At 35.3% G+C, this 21,221-nt stretch overlaps 1 protein-coding gene across 6 annotated transcripts in view; it reads right to left on the bottom strand.

Moving 5' to 3' along the window:
- Positions 1–21,221, bottom strand: part of SIPA1L2 (signal induced proliferation associated 1 like 2) — a 142,001-nt gene that overhangs the window by 7,145 nt on the left and 113,635 nt on the right. For 3 of the 6 annotated variants that reach the window (XM_068676782.1, XM_068676784.1, XM_068676783.1), the window contains exons 17-21: positions 20,284–20,437; positions 17,299–17,518; positions 9,886–10,017; positions 2,885–2,938; positions 1,818–1,941 (exon numbers count right to left, since the gene is read on the bottom strand). In XM_068676782.1, coding sequence (XP_068532883.1) covers positions 1,818–1,941; positions 2,885–2,938; positions 9,886–10,017; positions 17,299–17,518; positions 20,284–20,437 — 684 coding nt within the window. The remainder of the gene's footprint in view (positions 1–1,817; positions 1,942–2,884; positions 2,939–9,885; positions 10,018–17,298; positions 17,519–20,283; positions 20,438–21,221) is intronic. The other 3 variants (XM_068676785.1, XM_068676786.1, XM_068676787.1) reach the window with 2 other exon arrangements.

The following is a 21,221-nucleotide window of genomic DNA, read 5'->3' as shown; positions in this document are numbered from 1 at the left end:
TAAGTTAATTTGTGTAAAATTGCTTCAAATTATAACGTGATAGCCTAACAAGCAAGAAGACTAAAAGCTTTCTTTTCCCTCCATTTCCTGTTCTTCCACTCCTGCAGTTGAAGAGCAAAACTAATCAAAGATGTTTTTCTTTTAAGGTGTGCTAATTGACAGACTCTGCTTCTCAATCCCCGTTTTTAAAACAAGTACACTCCCCACAGCAGAGAAGACAGGGATAAAAAAAAAAAAAAAAAAAAGATGATAATCTAATCCTCTCCCAGATCCCAGATCCCTGGGTATGAAGAAGTTGGGCAGTTTCCCACAGTCCTCCGTTACGGGTTCTCTTAATTCATTTCTCTCTGTGTAGATGAAAAACTATGGATTTGCAAGTAGCATTTTTTCCCTGAACATGAACAACTGCAAAAGGTAAATTCCAAGGTCTGAGATGTTTGCTGCAGATCAGGATGTAATATACTACAGAGCTGAGCTCCTGTCATCAGTTCTATCCAGATGAAAAAAAGAAACTATTATTGTATAGCATAAATACAGTGAAAAATTTGGCTTTCAGGTGCATCAACCTATACTCTGCACTATTCTCATGAGAGCACTTTATCTGGCTATACTACAAATTTCCTAGATGGAACTGGTCTGAGGTTGGTTCCAAGAAACAATACTTTTCAAAAGTAAAGTCAAAGCATGATCAGTCTGCTATCAAATAACAATGAAACATGCATATAGACAATTTGACATCATGCTTTTTGAAATAAAGTAGTTGGAGCCATTTACATCGTTTCTAGAGAAAGTTTCCTGTTATGGTCAAATAAATACCAAAAATACTTTTGGAAAGACAAAGTTGCTGCTCATACAAGCAAACTAGTGTTCATTACACACAGATTGCTTTGGTAGACTGACACTCAAAGACGAACTGGACTCTTTGTCCAGTAGCTTCATTATCTAAATTAGGACTGCAAAATTGGTAGGATTTTAGTTATTTATGGCACCTATTATGCAGGACAGTGTCACTGAGTGGATTTCTGATGTTAAAAAGCTTGTCAATTCCCTACAGGTAGTATCTGTTAGCTGAATAGGAGTAAAGTTTTATTAACTTCCATAAACCAGTAGATGGACCAAGACAGTTCCATCCAATGTCTTATTTTCTTCCTCAGGTCTCGTAAGTACAACGTGCTAATTTCTGAAGTTTCAACCAAATTCTAAACTTCTTATAGCTGAAGATCATGAGATAAACTGTATCACTACATTCTGAAAAGGTAGTGTTCATCCCTAACATACCAATATCAAATGTAACATTAGAATAATTTCAGCATTCCAGAACACTGATCTGAACAAGATTCTCTCCTACCCATTCTCCTTATACAGAGGACAGAAAAATGGGAAGTTTTTTTTTTTTTAAATGAAATAGTACATTTAATTTTAAAACCTGCACGTTTTCAGAGCAGTGGTACTCTGCTTTCTATACTCTTCTGATTTCTTTCTTTATGTTAACATGTTGACTCTCTCCTCTCTTTTCTCCACTTTTTGGCTGCCCAAATTATCCATTTCATCCAGTTTTGTCTTTCCATTTCCTTCTATATGCCCTCCCTTTGACAGCATTTAAGTTAGGGAAAAGGACATGCATCGCTTTATTTGTTGTTCTGGGGAGTGTGTGTTATATTCCAACAGTAATGGGAACCTCTGTCCTACATATATTTTTCCTACCACAAGAACGAAGAGGGAGAAAGAACTCTCACCACCACATAACATGCAACATTAGGAGAAAATCAGTGTTTTGTTGTTGTTGTGTCAAGAAACATGCTTTAATTTTGACATACCCAGTAGCCTCGAGGAAATCTTTTCCATCTGTGGGACTCTCATCCAAAGGTAATTCTTGTGGTCCTTCCAAGCCCTGAGCTTGCTGCATATCATCCAAGGTACAAAAAGATGCTACTCTCTGATCTGTAAAAAAATAAAAAAGTAACGTAAGGATATGTTTAAAGCAAGACATATGTATAAAACAAAAGGCTGTATTACAGCCAGTATCCTGGTTCAGTTCGACAACGGGATGTAGGTTTCTACATCACAGCTTCGAAGATAATCAGCAGATGTAAAGTATATTCCAAGTAGTTGGCTTCCCCACATCTGCATCCAAAGGCAACCTCAAAGCAATTTTTTTGTCTCATATTTCTTTGGACCAGTTAAGGCTGATAGGAATAGTAAATTGATCTTGATGAAATCCACAGAAAACAGCTTGAGAACTCAGGGCCACAACCAATGACAATAAATCATTGAAAAGGTTTGCATTTTCCATGGACTTAAAGCCCTCAGATTCCTCAGAAATCTGCACTCTTCATTTTGTACCATTTTGTACTGTTTACTGTAGTCTCAAGCATTTGCAGAACCTATTGGCCATCTGCATACTTAAAAAGCAACTAATTCATATTAGTTTTTAATCAATTGAAGTTTTTGTTATATATATATTACCAAGGCACACTATTACCTACATTGGATTCATCTAGAGAGTAATCTAACAAGCATATAAATAATTACCTATGGATATACAGTGTGGTTGCCAAAATACATCAGTCACCACATAATAGAATTATGCCATGCAGATCATCATTGCACAGAATGGGAGTAAATGATGCATTCATTAGGATTTAATTTGTCTTCTATAAAAACATCCATATTCCGTGGAGATCAATTTAACTTATTTCTGTCAAACAAAATCCATGTCTGTAGGTTTGTATAAATTCAGGTGACAACATGCCTGCCTTGCCCTTTGTCCCCTTGCTCTACCACCCCACAGACCCAAAGCTTGCATTGTCATGCAAACGTGCAAACATAGGAAATATTAAAGAAAGTTTACAAAAGGTAAAAGTCATCAATCCCAGATCATCACCTAGAAACGGCGTGTGATGACAGAACGGCCCAAGTTCTTCATCAGAGTCAAAACCTGGAATAAGATTTAGAATGTTCCTATAAACAAGACAGTCCATCTCCACTAAAGTAGCTGTGACCCTTATGTAAAGTTCACATGATGAATACTCCCAGGGCAACTCATGCTGGCTCTCACCACCAGCCTTACAAAAACATTTTTACACAACACCAACATTACAATAAAGCATGAGATGGCACACCCAGTGTCTCTAATAATAATACCCAGTATCGTGACACACAGCATGACAATTCGGCATAACACACAAAGAGACAATCCTCCAAACCCTAAGCACCTAAACAGCAAATACAGACCAGACCATTATAACTAGGAAGAAAAATTTGTTTTAATACTTGTACTAAATGAAAAAAGGAAGCCAGCAGAAAACCATTCGAAGGCATTTCTAACTGAATGTTTTTGTTTTAAATGAACAGCGAAGAGTAACAGTTCATTTTATTATAGAAGGAAGAAAAACTGGATGCGATCTTTTACCCAATTTTAAAGACCACAGATCATTTCCTCCAATTTTATCTTTTTTTCTGACTAGGATTTGGCAAATATGAACACAACTTTTTCATGTGTTGACAATAAAGTAAGAATATAATTTTAAACACGATCAATTTGAAACACGTTAAGGGGTATAGATTTAATTAGTATAGATAAACTAGGTTCCCAACTTGAACAAAGTATGTAGGCTAGAAACAAGGCTTTGAAAGCTATCAGCCTGACAACAGCATGGGTCGTAAGTTTGAAGTACATGTCAAATAATCAATTTCACTTCTATAGTCTCCACATTTTCATTATCTCTTGATAGAAGAAAAAGTCAGCAACAAATGTTATGTTGCTATTTTTTCTATGGGCACGACTAACGTGATATGTGACATTGCATCTCACAGGCAATTCTACTGTAACATAAAAGCATGCATTTTCCTTCCACTGTGGAGTAAGCCTAATTGAAGAGAATGGCCACTTGTCTGGCGTATTTTGTCAGCTGAGAATACATTTTGGCAGTTTATTCAGGAAAATATCTTTCTCCTGATGGATAAAAGCAGGTGTAAAAATAGATGCATGCAGCTGTTAATGAAACCACACGAGGAAAGTTTAAAACCCATTATTTAAAAATATCTTTATATTACTTCAATATACAACAAAATACAAAAACATGGGTGCAATGAAGCATAATGTGTAGATTGACTTTTTCTTCTTTGTATATTCCATAAAGAATTTCAATTGTAGATCATTAAAAATAGTAACTCTTAGAATAGGAAATTAATTATTAAAACTTTTTTATTTACATAATATATTTTTCAAAAATTGATATCTTTATAAAACTTGAAACCATATTACATTCTTTAGGTGAGGAACAAGTCACTACATGGCCATTAGAAAACAGAAGTCCCCAAACATACATCATATTCTGTAAATTCCTGTGTTGCTCTTCAAAGAACAGCTAATTAATTTTCAAAAGCCTGGTTAGCGTCAAAATCATTCTCTGAACAAGTTTGTGACCAAAACTTTTGCAACAACTCGTACATCAACAAGATCCTTGAGTAACAAATATTTTGCCTTTGAATACTGTTCAAGTACTTTTAAAGATATTTTTATTTTTAATAACTATCATCTCACTGATCTCTACACAAGTATTCATGCTTAGCAATAGTTTCAGAAGTTCACTATTTAAATCAGAAACGCTTTTAAAGCTGAACTGTGATCAAAATCGAACTTGTGCTTCAAAGAGCAAAATCTTCCAATTGATTCCATTTTCATATGTTCTTAACAGAATTGGCTTGACTCCATCCACAAAAATGAAATCAAAAGCTACTTTTTGCTGACAGTTATTTTTTTTGATAGAATAATCAGGTGCATTTCCGACTATGATACTGTAGATATAAGTTCTGCTTCCTCCAAATTATGAGGACACTTCCTATTCAAGTGGTATGTGTATGCTAAAATCTCAGAGCTCTAATTTTATCTGGGACATTCTTACCAAACCACACAAAGGACCCATGCATAGAAAACCATTTGAGAAAATGGTTCTAAAATAGTCTCAAAATGAGTCTGAGAGAGTTGAGGCTGTTCAGCCTGGAGAAGAGAAGGCTCTGGTGGAGACCTTGTATCAGCAGCCTTCCAGTAACTAAAGGGGGCCTACAGGAAAGATGGGGAAATAATCTATCAGGGAGTATAGTGATAGGACAAGTCTTTATGTCTTTAAACTAAAGGAGGGGAGATTTAGTTTAAATGTTAGCAGGAATCTCTTTGTTCAGGGGCTGGTGAGGACCTGAAACAGGCAGCCCAGAGAAGCTGTTGATGCCCCATCCTTGGAAACGTTCAAAGCCAGGCTGGATGGGGCTTTGGGCAACCTGATCTGGTGGGAGGTGTCCCTGCCCATGGCAGTGGGTTGGAACTGGGTAATCCTTACAGTCCCTTCCAACCCAAACCATTCTGTGATTCTATCATTCCACAAAATGTACTGGTGTTTGTACAAAAGCTTAAGCAACTATTGATTTAGCAAGACTAAAGATGAGGCAACAGCTGTGACTGACTTTCAGGTAATAGAATTGTACAGCTGTAGCCACTCAGAATTTCAGTCTAGATTTTCATGGTTTCAGCCCACTAACAAAGGCCAGAAAAGAACTCCAGGCATTTTCATGTGCTGCAAAGCACAAAAGGCTGAAATAAGTATAGTGCATGAAGCATCCCTTTCACTATTAAAGTTAAGGTTACCCACATACATTGACATACGCATGGAAGCAAAACAGAGCTACACAGGCATGCATTAGAAATTACCAAACGCTAAATGAGTATTTTATTTATCTAACAATTTAAAATATAATTATTATTAAAATAATTCTCTCTTGTTGAATGCTTCACTTCTTTCTCGTTATGTTCTGTGTAGCATTACTCGCATTAAGCTATAAAGATTTTTAAATGGAAATATTAAAATAATATTAATTATAGTAGCACAGATGTTTCTGCAAAGATAAACTGGCATTAAGAAACACTACACTCTGATTGGCATGGCTAGCAGATGCTCATAAAAATAACCTGGAAAATAATCAGAAAGTGAAACCACCTATTTCAATGAACTAAATTAGAGATATCAGAGGGACTTTCTTAGGTTGTTAATTCCCCTAATATGATTTAAAAAACACTATTCGTTGTAAAGCAGAATACAACCAGCTTAAAGTACCAAAAATAGTAAAAAGATCTATTCATCATAATAATTTTTATGTTTGGGTCAACCCTTTTCTATAACGACAGTAACAGAAGTAGACATCTAGGAAGATTTCAATTTTTGTTCCACAAGTTCTTTAAAAGATCCAAAACTAGCCATCAGCAAGCATCATTAGGCCAAAATTAGCCATCAGCAACACATTGAAAACCTGTCCTTCTTTCCTAACTTGTGGATCTACCTGAAGGATAATACAAAAACAGAATTGGAAAACAAAACAAACAACATATTCTCTCCTTTTTCTTTATTCCTTTCTGAGATTGTTTTTCTTATTCATCTTTCAAATTTATTCTGTGAATCCCCATAACTTTATCTTTACTCAGCTCAAAAAGTTGCTTTATTTCTGTTTCTTTCTCCTATTCTCACTTCAATTGCCCTCCCTAAACCCTATTTTTTCTCTTCTGATGCACAGTCACAGAAGTTCTATTTTTTTTGGTTTGCTTGAGGGATAGATACAAAGATATTACCACAATGAACTTCCAGCATGTCAACTGCTCCCCTGACTCTCTGCAGCTACTACCAAAATAAAATACAGGAATGGAAGTAGCCTATCCATGTATGAAAGAAATTGAAGGATACCCCTTGCAACTGACCACAGGAATTCCGAAAATCATCTCTGGATAAATACCAGAATCAAATCTATGCCCTGCAATGGAAGGCAGTGCAAACACTTACAATAATGTTGCACTGAACTCTAGCTTATAGATATTGACCCTCAGCAGAAACAGCTCAGGCAAAACCTCTTACAGATGCAGCTTCTGGAGCTTGGGGAGTTAACCACTGCACAACTCTTCATTGCACTTTGGAGACCTGTCCACACAACAGCAAAGGAAGTATTTGAAGGAAGTATTCTGCTTCCCACGAAAGTTCTTGCCAAGCAAAGCATTAAAAATGAAATCCTCACAAAGTAAAAAAAGCATTATCATCACTCTGTCAATTAAAAACAGTTATGACTGCCTCATATACTGTCCTTCAAATACTTACTCCAGCCTTGCAGAACACAGTTTAGAAACTGCTGTTCTACATAAGATCAAGATGTCACTAGGATAAAGGCTAATATTAATTATAATACTAATTAATGAACAAACTCCTCAGCTGTTCAGGTGGGGGGGGGGGGCGAAGAGAGTTAAGCTAAAATGAGAGCCCTTTCTCATTACATCCATGAATAAACTCTGAGCACAGATGATGGTAGCAAAAATGTTGCTACTGTATTTTACTCTTCATTCAACTAACTCCAACAAACAGCTCGAAAGGCTATATATGCTATTAACCAGAATATAACAGCATTTAAAGACAGACAAATGAAGGACTGCAAGACCCATGTGGATTTTGAACTGATCAAAATGTGCAGGTGATCAATATACAGTGTACAGAAATCAAAGGGAAAAAGAACTCTGACCTTGGAATCAGTTTGGTAATACTAATGAAATAATACTAATAAAAGACCTTGTACAAAGAAAAAAATAAACTGAAGTCTATGTTCTAGAAAAGAATATGACTTAAATATCAGCTTGATGAAGCCAAACTAGAGATTAGTTTTAACATTAAAAACATATGCTACCCATTTTTGATCCTTTTTACTGTATTTTTTTGAAACTGTCTTATATAAAATGTGATCCCATTTATCAAAATAATTTTATATTAATCAGTTTATGATTTTTAGAATCATCTACTCTCTATTTTTCACATTGACAGAATGCAGAACAGTAGTTCCAAGCTATTTTTATATACTGTTGAGGCAACTCCTCATTTATCACCATTAAAATACATAAGGGAAAAGGATCTGCCAATTCATATCCAACCCACTCCCTCCCAGTGAATTTTTAATGATATCCCTATCAGTTATTCTTTTCTAAATGACTTTCAAATTGCAAGACATCAGATAGAGAAAGTTGAGCAAGGGCTTAAAAATTCTACTCCTAGGTTGCAGTACTATGAATCTAGTCAAAGCATTTTAAAAATCATTTAACATACACGTGGGTGTCTCTACTGCAGAGTTCTAAACAGAAAAGAATTATGTTTCTTCATATAAAACTATTATTTACTGCTCAGGTTCTTCTAAAAATTTAAAGAAAAAAGCAATAAAAAGTTTCCATCTTGCAACTCAGACCATCATTTCTTCAGCTTTATGTACATACAGTTGTATATTTAAAATATATATAAAAAAGATGTTTGCAACTATAACCCAACAATATCCCCACCTCCCTATAACAAAGCACTGTGGATAGTTATGTTGTTTTACTGTTCTCTCTTAAACGAACACTCACATAACTCTTACCTAAATGACTATATTTTCAGAATATTAAATGCTAAAAGCAATGAAAATCAAAGTTTTCAATTAAATCTAAATATAGAGGAGCATAATTGATACAGAATGACCTTTTAGATAGCTGAACTCAATTACTGTTAGCATTTAAAAATATTCTTCATGTACAAAGTTATAAAATTTGTCATTTACTTATCCAAATCTATTTTCAGTTGTTAAGATATCAATAACAAGTGCCAGGATGTTGCCTGAGCAATCAAACATACAAATGCATGGCACCACTTGTTAGACTTTCAGTCTTACAGTACAGCTTCCTGCCAGCTACAACAGATGTATGTAAGTAGTACTGAACAGTAATGAATACAGATAAAATTAATCACATTAAGAAACAATACAGTACTTTTGATTGCTAATCATCACTGTTGGTCTGTTTTTTGTTGTTTGTTTTGTTTTTTAAAATTTCAATAATGACATTTACATTAGTATAGTAAGTACTTCTCAAGAGCTTTTGATCAAATTGAAATTTAATCACTTCAGACTCAGGGAAGGAATCAGTACCAGAAATATTATTACCATGGTTACCTTTTAGATGAAAAAACAGAACACCTCATCACTAACTTAATAACCTGTTCTCATAAAGTTGAGACCTGTACCTTATATTATATATGATGATTGCAGTAATTTCATCCTTATTCAGATACCTCTGACTTCTCATATATTCACTAGTGAGAGTAATAGCAGATAACAAATGTTGCAGACTTTAGGACAGACCCATGACCTAACCAAAACACTCCTCAGAAATGAAACAACACAAACACACAACTTCATAGATAGTTTCAAACAAGCAACTACTTATCTGTGTTTATACATTACATGTAGGTCTAGCTGTCAGAGAGGTGAATGAGGTTTTTACTTAGTTAAACTGGTCTTATAATTAAATAGTGCAGACCTAGTTTATATCCTGCACCTCAAATTCTGCTACTGGAAGGTACAGCATATATTTTTGCTGTTTTACAAGGGCTTATTGTGAAAACTGAGAAGGACAGCAACATCATTTGGACTGCACATACAAAGTTTATAGAGACAACACAATAAACCCAGATAAGTTGTTACTCCCAGTCTCTTTTTAAGTATCTAACTTCTGTGCTTTGAATCTCTCATTCGAAGCATCTGATTTTTCAATTGACTGCAGAGACAACTTTGGCCCCTAAGTCACTGAATTGTATCTAGGATAGATACTGAGAGTATCATGAACACCCCCGAATTTTTCAGTGGCAATCTACAGCACTGAGAAGTAATGCATCCAAAAGAACAAAAGGGCTTCAGAGGCAAACATTGGATATTTGTATTTCAAAACGTGGCCATGCAATATATATATTATGTTGTGTTTTTTTTTTTTTCTTAAAAAATAATAAAAAAGAAAGTTTGTGTAGCGAACAGTGATCTTTATTCAGCTTTTCCTGTTACCTTCAAACGCTCGTGCAGCATCTACCAGGTGGGACCAGTCTAGCCCTGTGGCAGTGTCTGGCAGGGGCATCAGGCCAGGATCATTGAATTTGGCTTTATCAGATAAGGACCCATCTGAGAACCAGAATTCATCTAAACAATAAACACAATAATTAGTCTTCCTATAATAATGACGTACAGTTAATTTTGAAGCTATTATAAAGAACTGTAAAAAGAATGTATAAGCAATGAGTGCTCATCTTCACTTTTCTTTTTATCGTTTCCTGTTCAATATTCAGTATGGGTGAAACTACTGTTAAACTCAAGCAGAATAAGATGGGGAGGGTTTCTACAGTTTTTTGTGACACTTCGCATTTGATGAGTTCTTTGCATTTTGATGTGAATGCTGTGTGACTAGGCAGCATCCATATTAAAGAATACCATACTAAACCTGAACACTGAGCAGAAAAGTAGCTAGATGCAGTTATATTTTAGAGAAGGCTCTGAACCAACATGAGATATTTATATGCAGTTGTATTCTGAAACTTTAATATTACATTTCCAGAAGTAATTTCAAATATATTAGCTACTTTTCTTTACATGCATTTCTAAGTTCTAGCCTATATCCAAAACTCACTTTCACATTGAAAATACTACCCTATTAACTTTTGTGTATCTTAGAATGCAAGACTTGCATGCTGATCTCTAAGCTTCAGAGCAAGCTGTAACACGTTGTATGCTGTACGTAGTGTATACATTTAAATTAATACACGATCTATGAAGTTAGTTCAAACATAGCTTTTCAGTTACGCCATCTTTTTAGAAAGATACCATTAGCATACATCATAGTAGAGATGATGATTTTCATAATCTTTAGTTTAACATTTCCATATCTTCCTACAGCAATCTTCACTTTGATCAATGTAAACATTAAAATGAGTATTGCTGAATAAGCATACGGATGTTCTTAAAATTGCATAAAACCCAAATAGATTATTTTAAACTAAAGTTCATCTTAACCATAAAGCTAGTGATGCAAATATCATCCTTTTATTAAATATTATCTATAGTCAAAACCAAAATTTTTTTTGCTTTTATGATGTGTCTACTTGTATTAAATAAGGAGGTCAAAATAGCATTTTTCTTGAATATTTTATAAGTACAGGACTTGTTTCTTCCTTCCATTTCTTTACTACTGATTAAGACTATAGTATTTACTAGCAATGTTTTTTGCCAGTACAATACCACACATAAAAATCAATGAAGGGAAAAATACATGCAAACAAACACTCAAGTGGAAGATACATTATAGTGTAAGAAAGTGGCATGCTGTCATTGTCCTGATACCAATGATAAAAAACACCAAAGTCTATTTGAATTAAATATTTTTGACCTAAAAATCCCAAAGCAGTAACTTATTATAGAATGTTCTATTGCACAGAACAATGATTAGAGTTTATCATATTCTTTGCAAAAAAAAACTGTGTGTGGAGAGTGGTTTGTTTTTAAATCAGGAACACAGAAGTGAAGATTTGCAATCCTCTATCAAAAACATTAGGAGTCTTGCAAATAAATAATGTGTACAAGGTAGAAATCCTATTTACAGTGGAATTTATCTTGTTCTACAACTTACATTGAAGTATTGTTACATTATAATTGGAAATGATTTGACAAACCTCTACAGAAATGTACTTCTCAATACCCATTCTTAGCATGCCAAAGTGGATGTTATATGAAATGGAAAATGCAATGGATAAATGTACTACTCATACATCTGTACAAATATTTTATTTTCAGTTTCTTATAAACACACATCAAAACTTATCTAAGGTTACCTTGGGGTGAAAGTACTTTGGCAACCCAACAGCAGAACAGTCTCTGAACTTTTGTGTATGACCTGGGAATTATAAGAACCCTACTTATGGTAGTACAAGTGTTTTATATATCCCTGTTGTGGAAAATACGCAGAATGCTGTATTTGAAAGCTATAAAGCCAGCTTTTGGTTCCAGACCAGCAGGCAGGCCCTAAGGGACAGCCCTTGCTTTTGTGTGATCAGCCTACAGAAGCTGACTGTGAAACCTGTCAGGAAGATGCCTGTTCCCAATACATTCTGCTGGCTTTCCAAATTAAAGAGTAGGAGTGATATATTCACCAGCAGTCATCCTTCATTATGCATTGTCTTTGTGAGAACCTCAGTTCACCTTAGGGTAGATCCTACTCAGTCCTGCTTAAGCCCTGACAGAGCAACTGAACTGCAGAAAGCCTGCTGGAGTAGGAGATCTGAATATTGATAGCTCTGGAAACTCAGGCACTCATGCTGATGGCTGAAATTATAAGTGGAATAACTGAACGGGCATCAGTGTGCCACCACAGAATAATTAATTTCCAAGATGTGAGTTATGGGTTCTTGGGTAATGGGGGGGGGGGAGGGGGGGGGAGGAGGGAAATGGGAAAGAAAAGAGGGAAAGAGTGAAAAGCAGAAAAAGCTCTAATAATGTAGGCCTCTTTGTGCTTTTGAATTTCAGAGAACATTGTTTATATTTCAGGAACACTCTGGCTGAGGTTAAATATTTCTATAGTACTGCATTTGCATTTTTTCCCTGCGCCTCTTTACCTTGATGTTGCCTCCACTTTTTCTTTGTATGACTGCCACATCAGCAAACCTGCAGGCTACCTGTTGTCTCCCTTTTGGATTTGTGCAAAGATGACTAGTTATGCTTAACATGCATTCCTCTCCATACCCAGGAATGCATACCTAATCTCATAGGTCACTATCTTCATTGCCCCCAAGTTTAGTTTTGAAGTAATACGTTCTTATCCCTTTATTTCCCCTGACAAAACAATACAGGTGTTATTGTTCAGTTTTAAAGCCTATTTTATTTCCTGTACTCCCCTGTAGCACAAAATCATTGATCTTGTGATTTTCTGGTCCTTTCACTTACGCCACTTTCTTCCTGTACTTAGGAATTTTCTTTATTTTTATTGTTGCTACATAAAAGTATAAAGCATCTTTAAAAGTCTCTATTTTCACCAAAATTATATAGTAAACTCAGTTTCCAATAGAGATCTTAAATTGACTGTCATCAGTCCCACATTCCTCTATACTCAAAGCATAACTAGTAATACAGAAAGATGACAATTATCCTGCTTCATTTGGAACTGCTATACATACGTGGAGATCATAGACCATGGAAAAGTATCTGCTATGTACTCCTCACTTACTGTCCTCATAAACTAGACGTGTCATTTAATAAGCACACTATACTCTAAAGATCCTGCAACTGAAGGCACAAATAAAGTCATATTTGGACGTAAATCCCAGTGTCTGCTTCCTTCTCCTCCTTCCTGCACTCAGCAACTATATGCTCCTTCTAAACAACAGCATATTCCTGTCAAACCTTTCCCTTTTTCAGTACTACCTACAGTTGTGCAGTGTCTCCTTACAAAGATGTCAGCCTGCTAACAGACTTTCCCATGGAACTATGTTTTCGCTACTGTTAGAATAGCGGACATATGCCCCCAGTAATTAGTTTTCCTTTCCCTTTTGCTAAAAATATTATGTTCTGGTACAGTGGACTATTCATTGTATGAGAGCCTGTAGCAGATAGCACATATACTTCTTTGGTTATATGAATTACTTCATCAACATTCATTACTTGCTTACTGAAAAACTGATTTCCAAATTGTTCAAGTTGTCTATGACCAACACATAGTGATGCTCTTCCATTTTGATACTGTTGCTCAGGAATTACAGAGCCCTGGGAGCAGCAGTAAAGGACACAGGAGTACAGGTAGTTTTTTCATGAGCCCTGCCGCTCAAAGGCAAGGGAATTGACAGTACCTATCGAATCTGGCAAATCAACAGATGGTTGCAGGACTGGTGCCACTGCCAGGGATTCAGTTACTCAGACCACAGGACTCACTTTGAGAAACTTGGTCTGCTAGGGGCTGATAGGGTCCACCTGTCAGAGAAGGGGAAGAACATCGGTCATAGGCTTGCCAGGCTCTTGAAGAGGACTTTAAACTAGAGTTTCCAGGAGAGAGGAACCTCAATCCATCCCCCTCCTCTCAGTTTGATGCTAATGTCAGTGATAGATGTCCAGAGCCTGGAAAAGGGTCATGGGTCAGCAGGAGAGCACCTAAAGAGCAGTACGAAGGACTCCATCCCACCTCCATCAAGGGCCCAGCTTAAACATCTCTATGCTAATGTATGTAAGCATGGGGAATAAACAAGAGAAATTAAAGATGCACACACACCTGCGGGGATGTGACCTCACTGACATTACAGAGACATGGTGGGACGGCTCCCGTAACAGGAGTGTTGGAATGCAAGGACCCTCATCATCGTAAGTATCCTGCACCTTGCTCCTTTCCTCACAGCACAGCAATGTCATGCCAGTGTATTGCTTCAGGCTTTTTACTTTCCCTATTCTTTCATTATTTCGTAATTGGAGCAGACCACGGTGCTCACAAGCAGACTGCCTCCATATGTCTTCCTGGGTTTCTCTGACATGTTTGTACACTAGTTCTGTATGAGTGGTTTTCATTCTTTTCCTGCTAATTCAGCTGCCATGAATTAGCAAGATGGGGATAGATTCGTACCTGCAACTGTGTACAGTATGCTAGAATCACTCAACATGAACAGCATTGTCTTAGGGAATATTCAGTGTCCCTAAGGTTCTCAGCCACACAAGCTCTGCTTTCTTGTTTAAGTTAAATATCTATACATATCTATCTATACATTTATATATGAAATGAAATAAATCTTCCTACAGTTGTATACTGTGTGCAATCCGAAGTACCCAATTGTCTGGGTTTGCATTTCAGGCTTTATTGAAAGCAACTTTTTTTTTTTTCAGTTCACTTCCTCCAGTGATAAAATAATTAAAAAAAAATCCCATAGCTTCATTTTCTCATCTCCTTCCCACAGTGAACACCACACAGTTTAAGTTCCTGTTTCCATATTTGCATGGTCATTTTGTCTGTTAATTCTGATTTCCTAGTGATCTGAAACTCTTCAGGCTGCCTATTATGCTTTGTTTTTGATGTTGCTTTGCTTACCTATTAATCACACTCTTCCTTGCTAGAGGGTCTCAAGAGACTTGGTGCTGCCACAATTTTTCATGTAATACATGCTGCATAATTCTATGCAAGAATATCTAAAAATGAATTCTGGCCAAAACTATTTCTACTGATTTCTGGAAATACTAAATATTGGTAAAATTAAAATGTTTTAAGATTACAAATGGATGTATTTTACAAAAGATAGTAGCACCACAGCCAGGAATTCTGACATCTGAAACTACGACCTCGAACTAAAAGTATAAATGGAAAAGAAACCTCTCACATCACCACTTCAATAGAATTAAGGACCTGATATGTGCTCACTACCAAAGTCCTTCCTAACAAGAGCAAAAATTAGTTTCTTATATAGAAATAATGACTAAACATTACTTTGAAAATAATAGTGAGCAAGTCATGATTTGTTTGTCTTAAGGTGGTGATTACAAATGACCAATTATATCTTCCTTGAGACAGTCATTATAAAAGATCCTCTATCACTGGCATTGAAAGGCACTTTTGTAGTACAAAACCAGAAGAAGAAAATAGCAACTGTGTATGAAAATAGCACGAACTACCTTGGCTTACAACAATCAGCTTCATTTTGACTGACAGGACACCAGGTTCACGTTTTTTTCCTGCAATGCGTATAAATATCTTTCTGCTTCTAAGCAGCAAGAATGGAAAATAAGATGTGTAACAGCGAGCTAATACACAAAAACTAAAATTTCACTGCTGGAGGAGCAGTATACAGCTCAGGTGTAAACCATTAATTGCCTTGTGTCAACCTTCAGAATAAAAGCATGCTGAAGGTTTGATTGCTTTGCAGACTAACCTTTATATCAAATAGCTCTAAAAAACACAGGCCTAATGTGATATAAGAAGAAAAAAAGACCATCAGGAAGCCATGTGTATATAGATTCTTAACAGACTACAAAATTGACTGAATTAGTCTCAAATGAAAGAAAATTGATCTTCAGTAAAAGCAAAGATCTTTTCAAATTGAACTCATGCTTAAAAGTTTCGGTCACCCTGACAGAAGAAGAAAATTTTAAATTTTGGCAAAAGGTACATCAAGCATGCAATCCCAGCTGAAGCAGGAATTTAGCACTTGTTTATGATACCACTTTAAAATGAACCAATGCACAGTACATGAACTTCAATATCAGACCCGAAGCCAGAAGAAGTAGGAATGAGTTTTTTTTCATAGTAAACTTATTTCTGAAAGTTAGCAAGTGACTGCTAGTGCCTGAAAGACATGATGAATGACAGAGAGGTCTATTACTTAGGTCATCTGTCTGTATTCTCTCTGGATATGGGTCTGTAAGCGTCAATGTTTTCAAGAAATCCACACACGGTTTCTTAACTATGGACTTCAAAGTCCACAGTTGTTCTACTATTTTTGTAAACTGCACTCAGCTTTGATACAACACTAAAGTTGCTAATTAAAAGTGTTTATTTTTTCCTAGATCCTAGATTATGGGTCAAAGTAAAATAACTGAGAAGAGATTTAGCATTAAAAAAAAACACAACACAATTTACTCCTATTAAGTATACGAATATGGATATGTAGCCTATATATATGTATCTGTGTGTACAGATTTTGACTCTGATACATAAGCATGCAAGAATTTCACAATTTCCTTTTCAGTAATTTATTTATTTTTAAATGAAAATCATGAAAATTACCAAGCTCTCCCTAAAAGTACTGCAATCTTTATAATCCATCACTGCATATTGGAGCATATGACAAAGATCTTGCTTCTGAAGAACATCATTTAATGAAGATACATCTTCATTAAATAATTTTAACTTAGCACCCCAAGCTTGTCTTTTTTTTTTTTTTTTTTTGATTATGGAAAAGGCAGTGTCATTTGCAAATGTTTTCCTAAAATTAAAAAAAGTATCAGCAGATCCAGTTTTTAAATTGGAGATGACAACTATCACACATTTCCTTTTAAGATGTTACCAAAAGGATCACCTAAACTCTCCTTTTTAACTATAATGAAATATTCATTAATATATTCAGTAATTTGAATGCGCACACACACACAAGGAAACAAAACAGGCCAGATTGGCTTAATTAGGTCACCACTAGAAAATACAATTATAACCAGAAATCTTCAGACAATTGTTGTCTGTCACTGGTCTCATGAAAATTTCTTGGCATGTGAATCCTGTCTTCAAACATTAATCTGAATTGATCACCAAGACAAGCATAAGTATGTACTGCTGACCAAATATGCTTTTATTAGAAGACTGATGTGGTATTTCATAATTTTCCCTCAAAAGTAAAATCTAACTTGATATTTGGTGACTTGTTTGACTTCATTACAAATATTCCAAACTCAACAATAACAGCAATCACTTACTTCTCAGATTTCCCATTCCAGGAGTCAGGCTCATTCTGGGAGGCAACGTACTGTGGTATGGTGGAGTAGTGCTGAATAAGATATCATTTGGCAGGGCCTGGTCTAGCATTGAACTTCGAGAACTAGCATATGAAGATCCTCTTCGATTGCTACATATACTCTCATCAGATAGGGTACGATAAAGTGTCCTCCGTGGAGAAAGGTTTCCATAACATGAAAACTAAACATCAAAATATAAAGATATAAGAACTTGTATTACTGGTTAAAATAATTTACACCACCATATCCCATTATCCACTCTTTGGAGTGTTTTTCTGGGCAGACATTCTGGAATTCTTGAGCTAATACGGAAGGATCAGAGATTTCTTCCATCACATCAGCTCAACTGAGGCCTCAAAAGAGTTACTGAATTGGGTTTTCATACTTCCTCTTGATATTTTGGAACATATCACCATGAATTAATCAGATATTATGCAGCTTTATTAATTCTGAAATGTTAAATGAAACCTCCATAGCCTCATGACAGCAAATTTTTCCAGAAATACATATATAAGGTTACCAACTCTGGTAACGTTTATTCAAGACTATGCATACAACTGTTTGATTTTAATTTGAAATGACGATGCTTTAATATTAAGCATTCTGAACTGATATATGGTGCAATATAATTTATTGGGATATAAAAGTAATTTGAGACACTGCATCTCTCCAAATATCATAAAATAGCTTCAGAAAATATGATAAGAGTTTAGTGAAAATTTTTATATGTAAACCACAACCTGAACATCTACAGTACAATAAGATGCTATTGTAGTGTAAAACTGGGCCATTTCACTTCGTAAGTCATTCTTCAGTACTGTAAATCCAGTTATTTTTCACATCTACAAACTTCAGCTATTGCCTTAATTATTTTAACTGGACTGTCTTGCATATAACAATTTAATATCCTGTCCTATTTTTTCTCTAATTAATTATGAGTAGCTCACTCTCTATGCAGAAGGTATGCTTAAGAGTAGTAGCTTTCTAAAACAGTGAATCACATTTTTAATCATTTAACAGAGTTAAAAATATCTACGTTATTTTTGACAAAACTTACTTTGTGAATATTTCTAAAAAGAATAGACAGAAATGTTTGATCATGCCACAAGAAACTTTGCCTTTGCAAAATAGTTAAATATACTTCATACACTTAGTTCAGAAAAGCATCTATCTTGAAGACAATATAGAAAATACTCAGTTGTTACAATGGTTAGCAATGTCCCAAAGAAAACTGAGGCAGATATTCAGATTCTAATATATGAAAGCTTTAAAATACTTCCAGGGGAAAAACAAACAAACAAACACATTAACTCTAGAGCTTTGACTGAAACATATGTTGGAACGAACATCAGACCAAGGTTGTATTTTAACACTTGCAAAATGACTCCATTAATAGGCAAAAGCAGCAGTCCTAAATGACTGGATAGAGGACATACACAACATCCTTAAGTGAATTGATATACAAATGCCAAAACCCTTTGAGTCTAATTAGGGACCATGTTGGGCAAAGGGTTGAAAAGCTCCACACTCTGAATCCAATTCTCTTTCCTGCACTTGAGATTCCCAACAAGCATTCTGCCATGATTCTTGGCTGTTACTCAAGTCTCACAACTTCATATTGCATCTTTAATCTAAAAAAATTGGTCATAGCTATCCAAACATATTAAACATTAATTGTTGAAGCTTTACAAAGTTTCCTTTCAGTTCATGACAAAAAATTGAACATTACCCATTCTATAGGTTTCATTATTCTATGACCTATGAAGAAGGATCTATGAAAAATGTGATTTGATTCTGTAGAACACTCAAAATTCCTTTCTGGTTTGCTGTCAAAGTCAACTAGCCAAGCTATAGTAAAGTAACTGCCCTCTACAGAGGGCATAATCAAAGACTGGATACTGCTGATTCCTATGGCTGGGGATTCCCTGCAAATCAGGGCCTGTGGTGTTTCTTCCTTGGATATCCTGGGAAAAGAAGGGTTCAGTAGTAATTTATCTTAGGATTGCCATACCTCCTCACTCCCTGGTGTTTCATACTTAGAAACACTGGTCGTTCTTGAAATCATCACAGAAAGCCAATTATTGTATCAAGCGTAACTCATGAAGACCTCTAGGATGTTATTCATAAGAATTCAAAGACATACAACACACATACATAAAATACTGCAGTTTAAAGGTGCATATGATCTGAATTTTAAACTCAACTCTGCACTTAAGACTATATTCCCATGTGTTACTTTTGTTCAGACATGATGATTATGCTATTTAGCACATTGTATAAATGCAGAGGGTTAAGACAACATTGAATTAATATTTAAGTGTGACAATTATTGCAAGTAACTCAATTGCTTACTGCTTTCTTACACATTAAGCATCAAATTCAAAATCATGCATACTTTGAAAAGTAGTAAATATTAAATTCTCTATTCACTTTTTGTGAAGTTTTTAACATCACTATTTGTTTTCATACTATATAGACCTATGCTCTCCACTAGCACTGACAATTATGTCTTTTGAGCAGTTCCCACTGGTGTCTATGTGGAATTGTAATTCAGAAGTGTTAGTAGTGAGTAGCACAGAACAGAGGAAAAAGTGGGCTACTTTTATTCTTATCCCTAAATATCATTTGAGGTGCATAAATGTAACCATTCAACCTTGAAAATGCTACTCTTAGCCTTTGAAATTATAATTAACTTACTCAACCTTTACAGCTAAGCAGAGTCGTACTTAGACAAATACTGTATTTCATACATAATCAAAGTAGGTATAATTACCATGTTGTGGAAAATGATGTTTTGGGATTTATGGTCAGTATTTGTAGCATCCCCATGGAATACACTTAGTTTCCACAAAGTGATATTGCCTTCTCTATAGCAATTTTGGGAATACCAGAAAATAATTTTCTAACATAATTATGCCTGGGATAAATGAAAACAAAGTAGCTAACCTTTCTCCTCCCTTCCTCTGCAGAGAGGCTTTCTGGCAGCATCAATTTCAGAAAATCTTCTTTGGATAACACTTGTTGGCTTTCAACAATGGCATTCCTCACAGAAGTTTGAAGTGGACTTGATGCAGACACAGCATCAATATCATCATACACTCTGTTGAAACAATTGGTGTTTTTAGCAAAATAAGCAATAGCACTCATGGATTTGAAAGACTACATTTATTTTCAGTCACAAAGTAAAACTTGTTAAAATTACCTCATGACAGAGCATGCTTTTATTTAAAACATGTTCTAGTCATTTCATACAAAACTGTTTGTGGGTTCAAGATAAAATTCTTAAATTACTGAAAGACCAATATTAAGGAATTCTTCAGAACAACAAAAAAAAATGCTTGTTTCTCCCAGCTTTCCTCTCCCCCTTTTTGCACACCACATTTCTCTATTGCTAAGTCTGTATTTATAGCAGCATTTCCAATAGTTCCTCACAGATCAAAATGCATAAATATATTTTTTACTTCCTTAGCAAGTAAGAAAATCAATATTTTTTAGTGTGACATTGTATCCAGCTTTACAGTCTGACAAAATTACTATGGTCATCAATGGCAATGTTTGAAGAAGATTTGTAATCTATTGTGCCATGTGCCAAGTGTGTTTTATTATCAGCAATTTCATAAAGCTGTTTAGACAAATAAAACAGCTGTCTTCTTTAATTATCAGTATATAAAAACGTATTTACAGTCAACAAAGGACTGTCAAACTGAATTATCATCTTTCACATTTCCTCCAGTAAGAAAGGAGAAAATTTTAACAGGTTTACTCTGGAAATGCAATCTAAGGAACCAGAGATTCCCAATCACACAGAACATGCATTTGAAGCCATTACTTACTGTCAAGTGCAGCATAATCAGTGACTCTGTCCTCAGCAGAGAGGAAACAAG

This window comes from Anas acuta, chromosome 3 (assembly GCF_963932015.1).
Source record: "Anas acuta chromosome 3, bAnaAcu1.1, whole genome shotgun sequence".
Classification (NCBI taxonomy): Eukaryota; Metazoa; Chordata; class Aves; order Anseriformes; family Anatidae; genus Anas; species Anas acuta.
This window is presented reverse-complemented; position numbering and strand designations above follow the sequence as displayed.